Source organism: Rana temporaria, chromosome 3 (genome assembly GCF_905171775.1).
Source record: "Rana temporaria chromosome 3, aRanTem1.1, whole genome shotgun sequence".
NCBI lineage: Eukaryota > Metazoa > Chordata > Amphibia > Anura > Ranidae > Rana > Rana temporaria.
In genome coordinates this window covers 372,830,444-372,852,104 of record NC_053491.1, presented here as the reverse complement: position 1 = coordinate 372,852,104, position 21,661 = coordinate 372,830,444, and the positions used below count along the sequence as shown (strand labels likewise).

Sequence of the window (21,661 nt, the reverse complement as noted above, 5' to 3'; positions counted from 1 at the left end):
CTGGGGGATTTTCACCTCCCAACAGTGGATGGGACTTCAGTCTCCACTGGTATACCCCAGGGATGGGGGGCAGTTGGCCCAGATCTCCAACAGCATGATAAACTGAGCCCAGTCACCCTGTCTTCTCTCCAGTGGCTGAAAAGACTCCAGGGAGAAGGGCCAGTCCAGGCCTCTCCCCAGCGGCAGGCATGTTCTCTGAGAGGGGCAGAGGTTGGCTGGGTGAGTAATGCTCTGTTTGGAGCAATTTATTTGGGGTACTGTATGGATACCAGCATTGGAGGAATGGAACTATGGACTAACTTCGGAGTCAACCTGTCTGGGGTCCCCTCCTGTGTTAGTCTCCTACCGAAAGGGGAGAGATGTAACGGAATGGCCCGTGATACCCAGAGACTTTTGAAGGATCCGGGGTACTCCTGTGCCAGCTTCACCAAGGACTCTTGGGTCTAGGGTCATCCTATGTCCAATAGGGGCATAGGATGACTGAGAAATGATATCTCGGATTACATGAGATGGGACAGTAATGATAATTCATGTATTGCAGGATATCTTAAAATATTACAGGTGGTTAATTCTGACCCCAACAGGTCAATAGGACAGTATTCATTCATGTGGGGATACATACTGTTGAGGTGTTAATTGAGTCTGGCTCCTAAGATATTTCATTGTGTGAAAGTCTATTAATGATAGATGTGTTGGGGGTTGGCAGTCTGAAAGGTCAGATGGCTGACTTTTCAGCTGTAGTGGATTAGCATGTCAATTACGTCTACAAAGAAATGTGTATTGTGTATCAGGTGAGAATAGCTTGTCGCGGAGTCAGAATGTCTGGGAAATTACTAGTAATTAGTTCATGTAGATTATCTGAATGTCATTATCTAAAGGAATGTGTATTGAAGTTTCTTGTATCATGTTGTGGGTGGAGTTCAGTCATTGTCCATATTTGGTTGCTAACTGTATATAACAAGCTGAGTTTACCATTAAAGTATCCATTCTGTTTGGAACCAGAGACAGAGCTGTGTGTCTCCTTATTCTGGGGGAAATCCAATGGGTCCTGTCTGCTGGATTGTGGCGTGTCTTGGGTTGGTGGAATGGAATATCGTAAACGGCGTTAACCCCTGACCATTACACCGGCATCTAAGCGAAAGCTTGCGATCGCTGCAAGCTATCAGGAGTTTTTGGATCGTGAATGCCAGGAGGCAAAGTGTAAAGAGGTTAAGTTGACACCCACTACAGATCGCTATGGGAGTGCATTTTGAAATGCACACAAAACGCAGGATTCCCTCACAGCATTCTGGTATAAACAGACCCTTGGTCCGGATACACAGCATTTAATTTGTATCTCAGGAAGGTCCCACCAAAATCTTGCACACGGGCCCGCTGATTTCATACGCCCCTGCCCCAAAAGTCGGCAAAAAATATGTCAAAAATCATCTTTTTGTGGGGGGTCCCTGAATGGCAGTTTGGAAATGTGGCCACCCTATGTGATAGCCATCTAAATAATCGTGGGGTTGATTTACTAAAACTGGAGAGTGCAAAATCTGGTGAAGCTCTGCATAGGACCTGATCAGCTTTCAGGTTTTATTATTAAAGTTTAACTGATCAAGTAAGAAGCTGATTGGCTACCAGGCATAGCTCCACCAGATTTTGTACTCTCCAGTTCTAGTAAATCAACTCCCATCTAGATATAAAGAAGATGGTACTGTCGGATTGCAATACGTGCGTGTGACTGACTTTACATTAATCTAGCTAGCCACAATAAGTTAATAAAGTTCCTACCCAGTTTGGTAAGTCTATCTGTGTATCTGACTATAAAGCGGGGATATGCAATTAGCGGACCTCCAGCTGTTGCAGAACTACAATTCCCATGAGGCATAGCAAGACTCTGACAGCCACAAGCATGACACCCAGAGTCAGAGGCATGATGGGACTTGTAGTTTTGCAACAGCTGGAGGTCCGCTAATTGCATATCCCTGCTATAAAGGATCAACTCAACTGACCATAATGACCAGATGTAGCTGAAAATGGCACATAATCTGCTGGGCGGTATTTATAGGGTAAATGGCAAAATTGTATCATGTGCCTTTAATCTTTTTCTGACCGCTTCATCCACCTTCCCAGCAAGCTCGGAAGCCGTACGACGTCCGGGACGTTATTGAACAATATTCCCAGGGACACCTGAATATGATGGTGCGCATCAAGGAACTGCAGAGGAGGTAAAGGATTTAAAGATCCATTCAGAGGGTTTGTGTATTCAGAGGGCTCAGAATCCCAGCCCAGGGACAGAGGGGGGATGAAAAATTCAGGGTCACAATCTACAAAAAGTGAGAGTGGAAATAACACTATTTCATAGTGGGAAAGACAAATCACCAACTATTATAATTATCATTATTGCTGTGGATTTATTTAAAGTTTTTTAATATATTTATTTTAGTTTTTTTAATTCAAACCAAAAGTATTAAAAGTAAAAATAAAACTAGCAGCTAAATTCTGAGCTGCCTGAACAGTACATCCTTTTTGTCAATCCGTAGAGCTTAGGCTGTCATGAACCCACCCCTTGAGGATGGTGTCGTCACACTGCCTCAGCTCAAATAAGCACTGCATTGATTGGAATTTACATGTCCTTACAAGAACCACCCACCGCTGATGCGGTCCTTGTGACAATATGCTTTTTTTCTGTAATTCGGAGGCGATGGCAGGGGTATCTTTATGCTTGTATGTTTTTGAACGGTTTTAAATCTTTATTTATTTTTACTATGTACTACATATATAAGATCCTTGTTATAAAAATAAACACAAAGGATTGTCTAAGCACCTTGGGTTAGCTAAATAGAGAGCACATTAGACATAGCTTGCTTTGAGGCAGAATTTGCAGGAGTTAAACATTGGAGATGTGTAAGTGTAGCACCCTGATGTTTAGGCAGGGTTGCTAGTAAATTTACCTACCAGGGATAGTTGCCTTGGTCAATTGATAGGAGATTAATTGATTCCACTCTAATTCTGGAATTGTTGCACTTCTCTCTTCTGTCACTGGATGGCCGGGTATCTATTGACATTAGAAAAAAAGTGCATTGCAAGGACAGATTAGGAATAGATGGGGTATCTCAGCCAATGAGCAGGAATCTTCTTGGGTCCCTTGGCCTGCTGGGAGAGCCTATTTATTTGGGTGAGGTCAGGTGATCGGGGTTCTGTGTCAACTGGACGGCTGTCTGGGTGGATATGTGTTGTATTGCCCGGGCTGCTAGGCCAGATCCTGAGTCTGCGGCTTGCAGTTCACCCAGAAGTTACAGTTCTACCGGCCGGAAAACCTGTCGGGGTCAGAGATAGAGGGGAAGCTGTCGCCACTAAGGTACCATCCAGCTTGTCACCAGGGACCACCGTAAGTACCAGAGCAGTCTTCTCGCCAACCGGGGATGGCGAAGAATTGGGAAACTTCAGCAGGTGTCAAGCCAGGGACCCAGCCAGCAGAGGTGACGCTTGCAGAGCAGTCTTGTGTGCCAAGCCAGGGACTGAGCAGGCCAGTGGGGTGACACTTGAGAATTATCTGGAGTGCCAAGCTAGGGACCCAGCAGGGACGTGGGGGTGACGCTTGGGGAAGATACTCAGTGAGAAGATTGGAAGAGCTCAGGAGATCCAGTGACAGTGGATCAGCAAGTCTAGCAAGAGAGACTGGGAGTTCAGTGCAAGTGAAGATCTACAAGAGGAGACTGTAGAAGAAGTAAAGGAGTTTGTTACAACTTGTGTTAGAAACTGTTACAAGACTGTTGCTATAGGGGACAGCGATCCTACGCATGCAGATGTGGTGTCTTGCTGATGCTTTTCCCTGCATGACTGTCTGCCTATAGAAGTATCGGAGTCTGCCAAATTAACATTGCAACTACTAAAGGGTGTCTTGGCCCTAATCCTCTCTCCGCCAGTTCTGTTCAAGAGAAAATAAATCTCTTTGCATTCAAGAAGTGCCTGGCGCCCATGAATCTACCTTACATTGCACCCACCATGCCTCGTAACCCACTCTACACAGAAGGGTGTCAGCTGTCCCTAACTCTAGAGGTCACCATTAGGCCTGGAGAGGCTTGGGACTTGGCTACATAAGTAACAGTATTCTATCAACTCATTCACAGAATGTAATGAATTGTGGGAAAGTAGTAATATGGGTTCTTTGAAGAGAGGGAAAGGCAGGAGGTGGCCGATGGGCAGCACAACTTTTTTTTTGAGGGGAAAAAATCTATTCTCTATGGAGATGGTTCATATCTCCACTCCAAAACGCCCGAAGCCAGAAGCTCTAAAACGCCTGAAGCTCAAACAAGTTCTGGGACTTTTTTTTAGGCAGATTTGGGCGTTTTTCTGCTTTTTACATTGGTGACCTTTTGACCTGTACAAAAAAAGGCGGTAAAAACGCAGCCAAAATCGTGGTAAAATTGAGTGACTTTCTGCCTGAAAATGCTGTGTTTAGGTGTGAATGGGGCCTTAAGCCCTGTACACACGATCGGTTCGTCTGATGAAAACGGACCGATGGACCATTTTCATCGGACGAACCGATCATGTGTGGGCCCCATCGTTTTTTTTTCCATCAGTGAAAAAAAATAGAACCTGTTTTAAATTTTTCTTATGGTTAAAAAAACGATAGAAAAAAACGATCGTCTGTGGGGAAATCCATCGGTCAAAAATCCACGCATGCTCAGAATCAAGTCGACGCATGCTCGGAAGCATTGAACTTCATTTTTCTCAGCACATCGTAGTGTTTTACGTCACCGCGTTGGACACGATCGGATTTTTAACCGATGGTGTGTAGGCAAGACTGATGAAAGTCAGCTTCATCGGATATCTGATGAAAAAATCCATCGGATTAGATTCCATCAGATATCCGATCGTGTGTACAGGGCTTTAGTCTTCACAGCACTGGAAGACAGATGATCAGGGTTACCGCTTTTTCTTAGAAAGTATTTACATTGAACAAATAAATAAATATTGGAGCTATAAAAGCAAGAGTATTAGTGATATAATAATAATTATAATAATGATGATGATGATATTAGTGTTTTCTCTTGCTCCTTTCTACAGATTGGATCATTCCCTAGGGAAGCCAGGCCTTTTTCTGCCAGGTAATGCGCACCTCTCTATATAAACTTCCAATACCTATTAGTATGGGGCAGACTTATTCAAATGGACCTAGCATCAGATACAATAAAACCTTGGTTTGAGAGTAACTTGGTTTGAGAGTGTTTTGCAAGACAAGCAAAAATGTTTGACTTGATATACAAGCAATGTCTTGATATACAAGTAGCGTCATGTCACAACTGAGTATAAAAGAGAAGAGAGGCGCCTCTAAGTGTAGCAATATTGTTACATTTAATGTACAACATTTAGCAAAATATTGCTACACTTAGAGGCCACTCTCTTCTCTTTTATACTCTGTAGCTCCTGCTGGATTTTGCTTCTAATCCCCTTGTGGAGGTTTCCATTTGTAAATGGACATTTTATGGTTACACAACCTATCACATTGCTATAATCTTTTTATATGGACTTTAAACTGAAGGACCTATGAATAAATGGTTGTGGAACGAATCATCTGAGTTTCCATTATTTCTTATGGGGAAATTCGCTTTGATATACAAGTGCTTTGGATTACAAGCATGATTCTGGAACAAATTATACTAGCAATCCAAGGTTTTACTGTATATATCTTTATACACACGGGCCGAATGTCATCCGTTTTTTATTGAACCGATAGATGTCTTTTTTTTTTTTTATTCTTTTTATTGAAGCATTTGAACCGATAGATGTCTCCAGACATTCGGCCCGTGTGTACTAGGCTTTAGTGTGAGCACTGCATCTCTGGGAAAAACAAAAGGTGTTTCCTATACTTGCTGAAAATGTACTTAGCCTAAAACAAAAGAAAACTATAGCAGCTACCACATCTAAGGGCTGGTAAGTTGCAATTTATTACATTTTTGCACTTGTATTTAGATATCTTTTAACTGTAATAGAGGAAGAAAAATCAGATCCTCTTCCCTGCCACAAAGGCTGTGCTGTGTGGCAGAGCTGTGTAAATCTCAGGACTTAATGGACAGAAATATAAATCCTTGGCAGAGAAAACATTCCCATACTTGCATTTTCTGTGTATTTTTTTTGTGTTTTCTGTGTATTTAGCTATTTGCCCGGAGTTACGCTTTAATGGAAAGCTTCCTATTCTAAACAAGTCTCATTGATGGTACATTGTGTCTCTTTGTTACTTTTACCTTAGTTGTGTTTTAGACTGATAACAATTTTGCATGTCTCTGCAGAGAAAGGAGTCGATAAAGGATACTACACAGTTGGGGCAAGGCTCATGCGTCTAGAGGATAAGGTAATGGATTGAACATAAATATAGTGATTTTGGAGGAGTTGCACGGCTCCAATAGAAATTGGAAATTAGGGGGATTTCTATGCAGAAAACAGCAACTGTTCCAGTTTAAGGCCCCATTTACACGTGTGAATGGGGCCGTTAGCGATTACATGCTGGATACGCAGCAAGATTCTGGCTGCATCCAAGGCCAATCATTCGCATACAATTATGAACAATTACATGTGAGTGGCTGCGATGAGCTGAGGGAGCTGTTAGCCTCCCATTACTTTCAATGGGGCTGTTGTTGCAACACCAATCATCCTCCGGGTCAATCGGGAAGCGGAACTGATACCCATCACCTGATTGGCTGAAAGGACAGGCAATCCATTTGGATGCCTAGGAGGTGGGGAGGAGACCCACAGGTCCCCACTTCTGCTCCATGGATGCCCGCCACCGTTGCATGGGGAGCGGGCAGCTACTCTCCTCCTCGCTTCCGCTGTGTGTCTCCTCCCCTTCTGTATGGATGCCCAATCCCACCGCCACTCCATGGATGCCCGGTCCCCGCCACCGCTGCATGGATGCCTGATCCCCGCCACTCCATGGATGCCAGGTCACAGCCAACTAGATGGGATAAGTGCCGGTGGACCGACCGTCGGACAGCGGGGGTGTGGGGCATTTGAGTTGTGGGGGGGCTTTGGTTGTATGCATGTAGATAGTGGTTTAACTGGAATTTGTACTAAGTACACCAGTGCTGCAAGGCAGAAGTGCTAACCATTATGCCAGCAGGAGGGCAAAGAAAAGGTGAGTATGTACTATTGCAGCAGGTGTGCAGCAGAATTTGGGTAATGACACCTGAACAATTATCTTGTGGCTTTTCGAAAGAATACATAAATGAACCAGAGGCTGATTTTTTTTTTCCTGGAGTCGTTCTTTAGTGCATTTTTAAATAAAAAAGGGTAATTGTTGGCTGTTCAGCTTGGCACTCTGCAGAGCCCCGCTCCCATCCCCTGTCCTCTTTGGCTTTCTTTTTTTCTCTTCTTGGCACCTCCCCGATAATGCTGACATTTTCCCAGGCCTGAATAATACCATTGAAATCCCAGGCTGGCACACGGAGGGGAGAACAGGGTCAGGGCCTGGTGCCCCCTCCTGCCTCTCCTTCCCTACTTTGGGTGTTTTAGGAGCCTTGCCGGCCTAGTGAGCTGGAACATAGTCTGCTGTCTTGGCAGCGCCCCTGGCTCTGGCATCGCTGGGCAGCTGGACGGGCTGAGTACGGCCATTGTCTCGGCGGCTCGGAATCAGCCAGACGGCCAGCAGAACGCGGACCCTTCGTTTATTCTACATAATGAGCTCCTCTAATTATGTCTGTGTCACTCAGCAGCATGTCCCCGAATTACCCTCCCGTGTTTAGGTCCCACAGCCAGGCTAGGTGAACACAACACACTCTTCCACATTTATTGAAATTTGCTGAGTTATCTGCGTTTCCAATAGCAACCAGATCTAACCTGCACTAAAAAAAAATATAAAAAAAACTCAAAAGGTGTAGACAATGATTTTGTGTTAGACACTTTGACAAATGAGGCATGGCATGTCCTACATGGACAAAGCACAGGTTTGTTTTAGAGAGAATATTGGGACAAAAAAACATATACAGTAGATCCCTGCAATAGTGTACATGCACATCCCCCCATGTTCTACTCCAATCCTTCCCTTGTCCTGCTCTCCACAATACAAAGGCTAATCATTCTGTAGCCCCACAATAAGCGGGGTACCTAGAGGGGTGGATAAATAGACTCCTTAAGATAACACAGGATGTGAGCACAGGGCAGCTCCAAATTGCTGGCAGGACCAACATATGTATCAAAACAGACCAAAAGAGAGCAAATAGGAGAAGTTCATTGTTAACGTTTACATACACATAAAAGCATTAGTAACCCGCCAGAAAAAGAAAATGCAATAGCCCCCCCCCCCCCCCCTGCAGGTTTAAGTCATAATGTACTAATATGCACCACATACTCGTACATTATGACAGACTTACCTGTACAGTACACGGAGCCCTTCAGCACAGCGCTGTCACGGCTCCCCGACGCTGCCATCTTCACCCGGTCTTTCTTCCGGGTTCGCAGGCTCGGGCTGCATGAGTGTCCGGGCCGCAATGATGTCACTCCTGCCCAATGCGTCCGGGAGCCCTCGCCTCCAGCACGGAGCTCTGAAGGTCCGGCAGGATATGCCGTCCCTTCAGAACGCATGCGATGCTGACGTCACCGGCTGCATGTTGTGTGAATATCTCCTAAACAGTGAAAGTTTAGGAGATATTCACTGTAGCTACAGGTAAGCCTTATTATAGGTTCAAAAATATAGTTTACCTCCACTTTAAGTCGGTGTCAAAGTACTGAAAAGGGGTCAAGTTCAAGTGCTTCTTATTCCTCAGTGTTTCACTCTGAACCCTATGTGATGTCTGCAGGTCAGAATTCAATTTACGAAAATCCGAGTAGCACAAGATGGATTCTGATTGGTTGTTATCATAGGCGTGCGCACATAGGGTGTAAGGTGTGCCTGGGCACACCCTAATCACCCTGTACTGTGCAGATTCCCCCTGCTGCCTGGCTGCAGAGAAAGGGACTGGGGAATCTCTGTCCTCAGTGCCTTTCTCTGTCTCAAAAGTTAGACATCAGGGGTCTGTTTAGACCACTGATATTTCACCAAAGCCCCCAAACAGGGCTCCTAAAAAAAAATAAAAAAAATAATATTTAAAAAAAAAAATAATAAAAATAAAATTGTAAATAAAAAATAATAATAATACAAATAAAGATAAACTACTGACACCAATCTCTGCCCTGCTGACAAAGCTCTACTGACTTGCCTACTGCCATATATGGTATATTACACACGCATGTGTGTTTGAGCTTTGGTGTGCACACCCTAATGCAATAGGCTGCGCACACCTATGGTTGTTATGGATGCTGCACTTAGTGCATTGCTCCATGCACTAAATATGTTATTGGATCGCCGTAATTTTAATTTAAAAAACGGCAGTTTGGAACATGGGGTCATAAGCTCAAACAAGCCAAAGGAAAGTTCCAGAGTTATTTTAGAGAGTACACTATAAAGCCAAAAGTTGATAGACAGCAGATTATACTACTGTATGTATATGGACAACCCTCCAAATGATTGAGTTTAGTTATTTCCAGTGAAGGGGTTTCTGATGTTAGGCTAGGTTCACAACTATGCAATTGCAGTTGAGGCGGTTTATGGCGCATTTTGTGGTGCGATATATAGAACGCGTGATTTTGATGCGTTTTTGCATGCAGTTTTCATGCATCTTGCTTTTTTTTTTTCTGTAACAAACTGTGAATAGCTGGTTGTTAGGGAGCGGATCGGGAAGTGATGAGTCATCAGCTAATAGCTGAATGTAAAAACAAGATTTGCCAGCAATAAACAAATCAGAAAAAACGGCATGGAGTTACCAAAATAAAAAACAAAATGGCATGTGGTCCCCCCCAAAATCCACACCAGACCCTTATCTGAGTATGCAGCCCAGCAGGTCAGGAAAGGGAACTCCTCCTGAACTGTACCAGGCCACATGCCCTCAACATGAGGGGGTGCTTTGTTGATGGGGACAAGAACCTCTTCTCTACAACCTGGCTGGTGGTTGTGGGGGTCTGTGGGCAGGGGGCTTATCGGAATATGGAAGCCTCCTTTAACTAGGGGTCCCCCAGATCCCACTCCCCATGCGACTGAGTATGGGGTACATAGTACCCCTACTCATTCACCAAAAAGTGTAATGTGAAAAATGACAGTAGCCAGTTTTTGACAAGTCCTTTATTTTAAAAAACAATGTTCCCTGGTGTAGATCCATTGTAAACCATGATATCCACCGCTGACCCGAAAAACAAAAAAAGGTACAGTTCTTAAAGCGGTGGTTCCCCCTTAAAAACAACTTTTTTTTATTCCACTGCCCCCCCACATTCCATCACGATTAAGGCTCTTATTATTTTTTTCCTGCTGTACATGTCAACCGCTGACATCACTGGGTGACCCCGCCCCTTTGTGATGTCACCTTTGTTATTTAAGAACTGTCAGGTGGCAGAGCTGACAGACGACCATTTTCTTTCTTTTTTTGGCTCAGTGGTGGCAGTGGGCAGCATGATTGACGATGGATCTACATCAGGGGACATTGTTTTTTATTTTTGTTTTTTTAAATAAAAGACTGGTCAAAAACTCTTTTTTTGGACGAATGAGTAGGGGTACCTCCTACTCATTCACATAGGGAGGGCTGGAATCTGGGGGGCCTATTCTGATAAGCCCCCTGCCTACAGACCCCGATAACCACTGGCCAGGGGGGGCCAGGGGGGGCAGAGCTCATTTCCTCCATTTCTGGACTTGCCAGGCCGCATGCTCGGGTAAGGGTCTGGTTTGGATTTTGAGGGAGGCCCCAAGCTGAGTGAACCCCCGCACAACATCTATTTTTATGTACATCGTAGATTGTTGATCTGGGGAATTTACAATTGCCTTAGGCTGGGGTTTTTGAACAAATATTTGCAGGCTAAAAAAAAAAAATCCATAAATACATGAGTAAAATTTAAGTGAATGAATAAATGTTCTGAGAAAAACCTTCACATCAGAAGCCTCCCATCTCATCAACGGTTCCCTTACAGCTGAGTTCCTATCAGAATCTTCCCTTATATTGTGTCCCCAATAGAGCCTCACTTACATAAATTTTCCTCCTTACATCAGGGTCCCCATCAGAGTCACCCTGTCTCTGCACAGACTCACCACATATCACATTCAGCTTTGTGACAAGCAAACTGCCCAGGCTCTTACCTAATTACATACTGGAATGAATTTACTAAAGGCAAATGGATTGTGCACTTTGTAAGTGCAGTTGCATTCATTTTCCCCAGAGCTTATGGAATATGGTAAAGCTCTGCTGGTTTCCATCATCTAGTCATGTACAAGAAAATTGTTTTTTTTTTTTCCCTTGCAGCTGATTGGGTATTGTTTACAAAGTGAAGCTTCACTACATTCTCTAAGTTATAAAATGGGTAGGATAAGTGGTACTTTGAGCTCCCTGTCACTCCAGCTCCCAGCCCTGCCCCTCTTCCAGAACATTCTCCCTGGAAGCTCCTGCAGCAGCTTGTCTCTAGGGGTAAGAAGCCCAGAATCATAGACAGTCCCTGAACTAAAAGGCCTATGCACAATCAGCATGCTGGTTTCTTGCAAAAAGTAGACCCATTTCTCTGTTTAGAACAGGCATCCCAGCGCCCCTCAACCTGCATAAATGAGAACCCTAAATGACATCTAACCCTTCTGAGAACCCTGGGGGACATCTAACCCTTCTAAGAACCCCGGGTGACGTCTAACCCTTCTGACACTGTGACAAGGCGCAGCACTGTCACAATATTAAAAGGCAGTTATATTCTGTGCATTTAACCCCCTCAGTGGTATTCCCGAGTCAGGCTCGGGGTGGAAATTCAGCACCAAAATCTGTAACCCCGAGCCAGACTCGGGATCGCATCGCAGTATCCACAGGCTACTTACCTTGTCCCTGGATTCTGCGATGCCTCCCCGCTGTGTGATCGAGCTTTGTCCTTCTCGCTCGATTCACAGTGCCCGTGTGCCGCCGAGCTCTGTTCCCTGCAACGTTACGACGAACGTGGGTGGAGATCGGTGCCAAATTCAAAAAAGTAAATACACACAATACATACAGTATACTGTAGTCTTATAGATTACATACTGTATGAAATAAATACACACCCCCTTTGTCCCTAGTGGTCTGCCCAGTGTCCTACATGTACTTTTGTATAATAAAAACTGTTCTTTCTGCCTGCAAACTGGAGATTGTCCATAGCAACCAAAAAGTGTCCCTTTATGTCAAAAGTGGTTTTAGACCAGCTAGCAAACAGCGATTATAAATTAGGGCGCATTTACCTTGATCACCAGTGTTTTTTAATAAATTAGAATCACTTGCAGAATTGAGCGATAGTGATTTGTGGGGAAATTCGTCATAAAAAAATAAAGGTTATGACAGCGACAATTCTGCAACTGAGCAAATTTCAGTGTTTTTGATTTGATTACATTATTGAATAAATTTTATTATAATTACATTATTATTTGTTATAATTATTTATAGTTATTTATTATATTATAATTTATGATTTTGTTTTTCAAACTTTATCATACCCGGGATGTCTAATAGACTGTTGTTTGGACAGATTTAAGTGAGTTATTCCTAAGAATTACAGGCCTACAATATAAAACACCAAATTTCCATGCAAAATAATTGTACTGCTTTCAGCACCTAAAATCTGACATAATCATACCGCCAGGGAGGTTAAAAACACATCCAGGTTTTCTTTTTTCTCTAAACAATCTACATGCTTGGAATGAACATGGGTATATCCTCAGACAAAAATGTAGAAACAAATGGTTTAAAAATAGAATTTAAACATGATTCTTTTTTCTGTTATAGGTGTTCAAAATGGATAATAAGTTAGACGAGATCCTGTATGTCTTCCGTACTAAAATGGTGCCAGAAGAGAACCAACAGACCACCTCTCAGCCAGCATCCCCCTCCCCTCACAGGCTACTCCACCCGTCTCACAGCTCACCCATGCCAGGCCGCCGATACTGATGATCAAGGAATGCCACTCTGCAGCTCCTCCGAAAGCAAAGCGCCGCCTGAAGGAACTACACCACAGCTATGTGAGCAAACGTCCTCATGGGAAATGCTGGAGATGTCACAAAGAGGCAAGGCTTCCAAGAGGGTGACTTCCTGACACCCTGCTCTCACCCACCACACAGACAACTTCCATTCTTCTATCGCAAGGCCTGGTACATATATATATATATGTTCATTGGTACAGTTTTGGCATCATTGGCTGCCTACGGTGCGCTCCTCAGAACACTGCTCAGTTGGCAAGGCACTCTCACATCAGGTCCGCCTCATGCCAGTAACTTATGAGCCACTGAGTCACAGTGCAGGTGTAAAGAAATAGGTTTGCAGAATACATCTGCTTCTCGTATAATAAAACATTTAGTAATGAGATTAAAAGCAAAATTTGTGCTAGAAGAGAAGTAAGTGCAGTGCCGCAAAAACTTGCCTCTTTTTCAGGATCTTGAACACAGTTGCCTTACGTGCACCTCAGGAGATGTTGCCCCGATGTACGTTTTGATGTGTGCTGGTTGCCCCACCAGGACACAGGTTCGTAATGCCTAACCTTCCCTGCATGTGAATATATATATAAAAAAAATGACAGTTTTGCGTGTGACCCCCTGAACCCTTATTATTAATAAAAATTCAAGAAATTTCAGCGCTGGTGTCTCTGTCCTTATGCAATTGAGAATGAAAGTTTATCAATAAATCCCAATTCCAGACAAAATGTGAAGTAAGGGTAGTACATGTGTCTGGCAGTGGCATCTATTGTCACCTGGGTCTCTATTGATGAGATGTCCCTTCACTTCCTATCCTGGTGACCAAACAGGAAGTGAGAAGAAATCTTTCTCAATGAGGACACAGATTTAGGCTGAAGTTTAGCTATGGACATTTTTTACAGAGTTACATTGGTTCAGCTTGGACCAATGTACGTATATGTGTTTCATTCCTGTGGGATCCCCGTAGTAGCTGGAAATGACTGGAGTAGGCACTGTTATTACAGTTGTAGCGCTACCCCCGAAGGAGCCGCTGATATGTTGTTGGGATCGGCATATTAAGTTACCTTGATGTGGCCCAGGGGTGCAGTTGTAGAATCAAAGTAGTGAGCGAAGGTCCAGACAGTGAATAAGGGTTTTTCCAATGCTTTATTTCCAGGCCAACATGGCCAACATCAATTGGGAAGAAAAGGGTGTTGAAGAGAAAAGAAGAACCTTGCAGTATCAGGCCTGGATATGAGCCGAGCAGTCCTGCTCTCAGCAGCATCAAATTGTGATTTGTCGCCACTCTTTCTGAGTGGGTGAAGTGCCCCCGGACAGACCCCTCTCACAAGCCTGGCAGCCGAGGTGTCACTTAGATTTGCTGGGAGGAACAGATCTCTCTCACAGACCTGGCTCTAGGGCCTCTGCCACAGGCCAATTACTTTAAGTGAGCTAAATGGATGAATGAAGCGAATCTTCCCAGTAGGTTTTTAGAATAGGTCACCGGATGACAGCAAAGCGTACCTGTCAGCATTCTGGTCACCAGATCCCCGATTGGTTCGTTCAAGCCCTGTTGGACAACCTGCCTCCGGGTTCCCCTCAAGCCGACCCCCCAATCGAACGGCACCCAGCCTGGGATTCTCTCAATAGAACTGGGGACCCAGTAAGTCACTGGAGTCCCCTTTTACCTCCGGATGAGGTTCCGTGTAGTCTGCAACTTTGGCCAGGTGGGCCGCGCCGGCGGGGTCCATGGATGCGCGCACCCTGAAGGTGGATGCCGCACCTGGAACCTGGACCCCGCAAAGAGTTTTGAGCACATGACACCTGTCACATATATACCCTTCCCCAGCATGCCCTGCGAGGGAAAAACTGCTCTGATTGGCTGCTGGGGAAAACTTGCTCTGCCAGAACCCCTCTGGTGCCAACTGCTGGCCAGGTATGGTACCGCATCCCTGGAGCGCAGACTGACCCAGTGGACATTTCTGGAATGACAGAAGTCCAATTTAACCAATTGCGAATGGGAGCAAAATAACTCTCCCATTCCCCACTAACTTTAGCGTAGTGCCCATACTGAAAGTAAGGGGGCCCTACACAGTGATCTCCAGTAGTCCAGGCCATGTGTTGAGGGGCTGCTCTGCTGCATACTGAACACAGGATGTCTCTCGCTCAGCATGAGCGCCATTCAGGAAACTCTTTGCATTTTCTCAATTAATCCGAATTGTTCTTTGGTTGTACGAGGTAGAAGGGTTACATCACAATCTTTACCTTGTCTTATCACAAAACACTTTTATTCACTAAGAGAATATAAAGTGTTTTCAGAATGGTGCCCAAGCCGGCACGGGCCCTAGAAGCTAGCAGCAGTCACTATTGTAGCGGTGACTACTACAGTGATTGCCAGCTTCCACAGGCATCCAACAGGTATGGCACAAATACTTACACTGATCCAAGCTGGGCCAATGTTCAGAGTTCATTTACACTGTACTGCACACGGGCGTAATAATTTACTGATATTTACACTCAGGATCAGGCCCAGACTGGGACAAAGAATAGGCCCGGGCATTTTAGACTGAGCGGGGGGGTGGGGGGGCACAGCGGCGGCGCTTTGCGGCGGCGGTTAATGATGGGATGTGGGGTTCCAGCACCTTGTACCTCTGGACCCCTTTACATTACACAGCACCCTGCATCTCTGGGCCCCTTTACATTACACTGCACCCTGCACCTCTGGGCCCCTTTACATTACACTGCACCCTGCACCTCTGGGCCCCTTTACATTACACTGCACCCTGCATCTCTGGACCCCTTTACATTACACAGCACCCTGCACCTCTGGGCCCCTTTACATTACACAGCACCCTGCACCTCTGGGCCCCTTTACATTACACTGCACCCTGCATCTCTGGACCCCTTTACATTACACTGCACCCTGCATCTCTGGACCCCTTTACATTACACAGCACCCTGCACCTCTGGGCCCCTTTACATTACACAGCACCCTGCACCTCTGGGCCCCTTTACATTACACTGCACCCTGCATCTCTGGACCCCTTTACATTACACAGCACCCTGCACCTCTGGGCCCCTTTACATTACACAGCACCCTGCACCTCTGGGCCCCTTTACATTACACTGCACCCTGCATCTCTGGACACCTTTACATTACACTGCACCCTGCATCTCTGGACCCCTTTACATTACACAGCACCCTGCACCTCTGGGCCCCTTTACATTACACAGCACCCTGCACCTCTGGGCCCCTTTACATTACACTGCACCCTGCATCTCTGGACCCCTTTACATTACACAGCACCCTGCACCTCTGGGCCCCTTTACATTACACTGCACCCTGCACCTCTGGGCCCCTTTACATTACACAGCACCCTGCACCTCTAGACCCCTTTAAATTACACAGCACCCTGCACCCCTTTACATTACACAGCACCCTGCACCTCTGGGCCCCTTTACATTACACAGCACCCTGGACCCCTTTACATTACATAGCACCGCACCTCTGGACCTTTTTACATTACACAGCACCCTGCATCTCTGGACCCCTTTACATTACACAGCACCCTGCACCTCTGGGTCCCTTTACATTACACAGCACCTTGCACCTCTGGGCCCCTTTACATTACACAGCGCCCTGCACCTCTGGGCCCCTTTACATTACACAGCACCCTGCACCTCTGGACCCCTTTACATTACACAGCACCTTGCATCTCTGGACCCTTTTACATTACACAGCACCCTGCACCTCTGGACCCCTTTTACATTACATAGCACCGCACCTCTGGACCCCTTTACATTACACAGCCCCCCACAGTTTGTTACACAGACACCCCCCTAACAGTTCTGGACCCCCTGCATGTTACACAGACCTCCCTACAGTACAGACCCCCTCCCTACAGTACAGACCCTGTCTCTACAGTGCAGACCCCCCTCCCTACAGTACAGACCCCCCTACATTTTAGCCCCCCTCTACAATACAGTCCATACAGACTCCCCCTACATTACAAAGACGTGACCTGTGGCCCGTGGGCCGCCGCTGCCCACCGGGTACATGCCTGGTATGCCCTATGGCCAGTCCGGGCCTGCTCAGGATCTTGTTGAAAGATCCTTAGTAAAATGTTCCCTACAGACTTTGCAGAAACAGGTGTAAGTTTATAGACAAATACAATTCTTCTTCATTGCCAGTGTTGTAATATACTCATTTGTGGTCGGGTATACTTACAGTAATGAAAATATGGCCTGAGGTGTGCCCCGACCGTAGACAAGAGGGTATGCCTGAAAGGGGGCATACCCTAGATATGATGGTGGAACATTTAATAAGAGAAGGGCGGGAGAGGGTGGGGAAAAATGTAACACAGTGACCACTAGAGGGAAGCGTCTAGGGGTTTAAATAGTTTAATAGCCCCCTTCCACAAATACAGGCTAACTACCTTAGCCTTAAAATGTATCCGCTTTTGGACCGCCCAATGCTCATATACCTAGTACGTGATCCGTGGAGCGGGGTAGGGGGCATGCTAGCGCCCCCCTCTGCCCTGCCTGTGCTGCAATTCCCTGCAGCACAAGATAATCAGCGGCTGCCGGACGCTGATTGGTCACTGGCACCTGCTGATTGGCTCCGGTAGTTACCAACGAGAGCCTGTGCTTGTAAGCAAAAAACATGACTCTCTTCTGACAGCAGCATTCTGATGTCATCGGAACATGTGATTATTTTGTGTTTATGTTATTTATTTTTCTTAACCACTCAAATATTGCTTTCCTTTCTTATATTATTTTATTTCTTGATATATATATATATATATATATATATATATATATATATATATATATATATATATATATAGGTGTATTACAATACTATTATTTTCCTTAAAAGAAGTCATTAAAGAGTTAAAAAACCTTCAGTTGTGATAAGTGAAAACAGCTGCTACTCCTCCCTCCTTCCGGCCCCTTCCATCGACCGAAGCAATATGGCCCCCAAGGCTGTGGAATGTGAAGCAGCGTGGCAGAGAAGTCACAAGAGGAGACCACATATGGACTAGCGAATCAGTTGTACCCATATGAATGATGTCACTCTGTCTATAAAGCTATGATAACAATAAAGGTTCCGCCTCTTTTGCGGTTGGACACTGAAGGCAGCAGACTGTTTCTCCTCATCTGCATGCTTTCACTATTATAGATTTGAATCAGAGGCAGTTTAGGTTGCCCTGGAGTTGTGCCAAGGGATATCTATTTCACATGTGCACTGGGGCAAACTGAAGAAATGGCTCGTATGTGCCGCTGCTTCAGTGAGTGTGCTGTTACCAGCAGCTCCCACGCGCATGCGCAGGAGTGACGTCATCACCGCCAATCACATCGCTGGAGCCGCGATACCTGTAAGTAACCTCGGGAGACATGTCAGCTGCTGCAGCGGTGTACGAGGATGGCTACAGGGGCTTCGATCTCAGGTAAGTAACTCATAATGAGCTAGTATGCTATGCATACTAGCTCATTATGCCTTTGTTTTGCAGGGGGTTTTTTTCACTAAGGCCCCGTACACACGGACAGACAATCTGCTGAAAACGGTCCGTCGGCGATGACGCGGCGACGTGGGTGGCCTTGAAGTTCAAAGCTTCCACGCATGCGTCGAATCAGTATGACGCATGCGAGTGACGGCGGTCGGTCGGACGTGTCCGGTGAGTCTGTACAGACGGCCGAACACGTCCGACGGACAGGTTTCCAGTGGATAGATTTCTTAGCATGCTAAGAAATTTTGATCCGCTGGAAACTGTCCGATCCGCCGGACAATTGTCCGGTCGGGCCTACACACGACCAGATCTATCCGCTAAAACTGGTCCGTCGGACCAGTTTCAGCGGATCGATCCGGTCTTGTGTACGGGGCCTAAGGGTTTACAACCACTTTAACATAGCTCCCAACTGTCCCTGATTTGGAGGGACTGTCTCTGATTCGGAACAATGACCCTCTGTCCCTCATTCGTCCTCATTTGGGTCTAATCTATAAAGATGTATATAAAATGCACTTTTTATCTATCAAAAAGTGTTTTACAGCGCTAAACCTTTCACCTGATCTCTAAATTGCTGCGTTTGTTAATTAATTCCAAAAGCCAATATAAAAGAATAGTAGTGGTAAAAAAGAACTTGTGGGTTTAACGTTTAATGTCATTAGTACAGTGACAGTGCATATTTTTAGCACTAATCGCTGTATTAGTGTCACTGGTTTCCACAAAGTGTCAAAAGTGTCAGTATCAGAATGTCTGCCGCAATATCGCAGTCCCGCTATAAGTCATTTATTGCCGCCATTACTAGTATGAAAAAAAATTCCAGTATATATACCATAGTTTGTAGACGTGATAACTTTTGCATAAATCAATTAATATACCTTTATTGGGTTTTTTTTACACAAAAAATATGTTGGAGAATACATATTGGCCTAAATTGATGAAGAAATTTGATTATTTTTATTTTCAATGGTTTTTATTTCCAGTTTTTACAATTTCCACAATAAAACAGAAATACAAACTACATTAATAGTTACATGGCGGTTTTGCAGCACTGCTCCTTAACCACTTAAGCCCCGGACCATATTGCTGGTCAAAGACCAGAGCACTTTTTGCGATTCGGCACTGCGTCGCTTTAACTGACAATTGCGCGGTCTTGCGACGTGGCTCCCAAACAAAATTGGCGTCCTTTTTTTCCCACAAATAGAGCTTTATTTTGGTGGTATTTGATCACCTCTGCGGTTTTTAGTTTTTGCGCTATAAACAAAAATAGAGCGACAATTTTGAAAAAAATGAATATTTTTTACTTTTTACCATAATAAATATCCCCCAAAAATATATAAAAAAACGTTTTTTTCCCTCAGTTTAGGCCGATACGTATTCTTCTACATATTTTCCTAAAAAAAAAATCGCAATAAGCGAATCGCAGTGGCTGCTTCGCGAGGGGACGTTATACTACTAGATCTCGCGCAGGGGAGCCGACCTGCCGCCGGCGGCTGGTCGGCATGTAGTTAAGGTAAATACAATCTTCTTATGATATGGCGCTGACACAGTACCATCTGGGATGTACCGTATATTATTATTACAACTACATACTTATTCTTCTGGTGGGGTCCACGTCTAAGCTAAATAAACATTTTTAGGTTTCAGATAGGTGGCCCCCACTTATTTTGTCAGCCCAATCAGTGGTAACAAAGAGGATAATCAAGAAATTCGATTTTTTACATTTTTTGATTTTATAGCAGAAAGTAAAAAATAACAGCCCACTTCCTGTTTCTTGTCTGGTCATAAGCCTAGGCTTATGATTATGATATCATGCACAGCTCCTTTTCTCTTTGCCAGGAAGTGAGGGGAGATGAGTCATAAGAGAGCCAATCAGAGCTGCAAGGCTGCAGAGCTGTAGGTGTGCCTCTGTAAATCCAGGAAGTGAACAGGCAGCAGCTTCAGCTTCCCACAGTTAGAATGGCTGCAGCCAGACTCAGTAGAGGGAGATTTCTGCAGCATATTTGGTAAGTACAGAATCACAGTATATATATAAAATAATATGCAAAGTGTTCTGTCACTGCAAGGAACGATTGCGGATGGCCAGCGGACATTGAGTGCACCAGACCCGCTGATTGGCTCCCCAGCTGGCCAATGTGAATGGGAGCATCATTATACTGCGGCAAGGTGGCACGCACGCGCCCACAAAAGCGAGCTCCCGAGCCGACGTACACCTACGGCGATTACGGGATTGTGCCACCTTGCCACAGAATAATGACAGCGGCTGGTCGGCAAGCGGTTAAGGGGTGCCTTGACTGAAAAAAAGGTTGACAAACGCTGCCATAAACAACAATGCATCTCATTTCAAATTGGTAAAAATGTGGCGGTTTTTAATCCTGTGCGCAAGAGGCGTTAAACGCATGTCGATGCACATTGCAATCAGTAGGCTACAGTGTGAATAGGCCCTTATTAGGCCATTTTCACATTGGTGCGCTTCTCCAGGCTGACAAAATCTCATGAAAACGATTCCTCATTAAATTCTATGTAGCTGCTCAGACTGCCCTGCTCTTTGAAAAGTCCCACATGGGGCATCTTTGGTGCAGTTTTTCAAAAGCACGCCAAAAAGGCACATTCCATTATAAGTCAATGGGAATGCATCAAATTCGCATCAGTGTGAAAGCACTTTAAGCTGCAAAAAATTGCATCAAAAACGCACAAGTGTGAAAGCGCCCGTACTGTCTGTGCCCCCTGGTGAAAAGTTTTTGCCCACTGTCTGTCTGAAAATTACTAAACAGGAAGTGAAGGAAAATCTCTCATTAGTTACAGCAATAGAAACCACGGGCCAGATCCACAAAAGGGATACGCAGGCGTATCTACTGATATGCCGTCGTATCCCTGTTTCTATCTATGCGACTGATTCACAGAATCAGTTACGCATAGATATTCCTAAGATCCGGCAGGTGTATTAGTTTTACACTGTCGGATCTTAGGATGCAGTACCTCGGCCGTCAGGGCCAGATTAAGAACATCATGGGCCTGGTGCTGAGGATTTTGGTGGGGCCTTTTAGGCTGCATTCACACCTCCACGACAAGTAACGCCGCGTACGCGGCGTATTTTGCCGCGAATAGTGTAACTTTTTTTACAAATCCTTCCTATTGCTTTGTATGGCCGAACGCCAATGCCGCCTGAAAAAAAGGGTCCGGGACTTTTTTTCATGCCGCAGGTGTA

The 21,661-nt window shown here is 45.1% G+C and overlaps 1 protein-coding gene across 3 annotated transcripts in view; it reads left to right on the top strand.

The window, feature by feature from the left end:
* Positions 1–13,612, top strand: part of LOC120932804 (potassium voltage-gated channel subfamily KQT member 1-like) — a 181,095-nt gene extending 167,483 nt beyond the window's left edge. For all 3 annotated transcript variants that reach the window (XM_040345538.1, XM_040345537.1, XM_040345536.1), the window contains 4 exons: positions 2,116–2,210; positions 5,056–5,096; positions 6,279–6,340; positions 12,789–13,612. In XM_040345538.1, coding sequence (XP_040201472.1) covers positions 2,116–2,210; positions 5,056–5,096; positions 6,279–6,340; positions 12,789–12,950 — 360 coding nt within the window. In that variant the 3' untranslated portion in view covers positions 12,951–13,612. The remainder of the gene's footprint in view (positions 1–2,115; positions 2,211–5,055; positions 5,097–6,278; positions 6,341–12,788) is intronic.
* Positions 13,613–21,661: the final 8,049 nt, after the last annotated feature.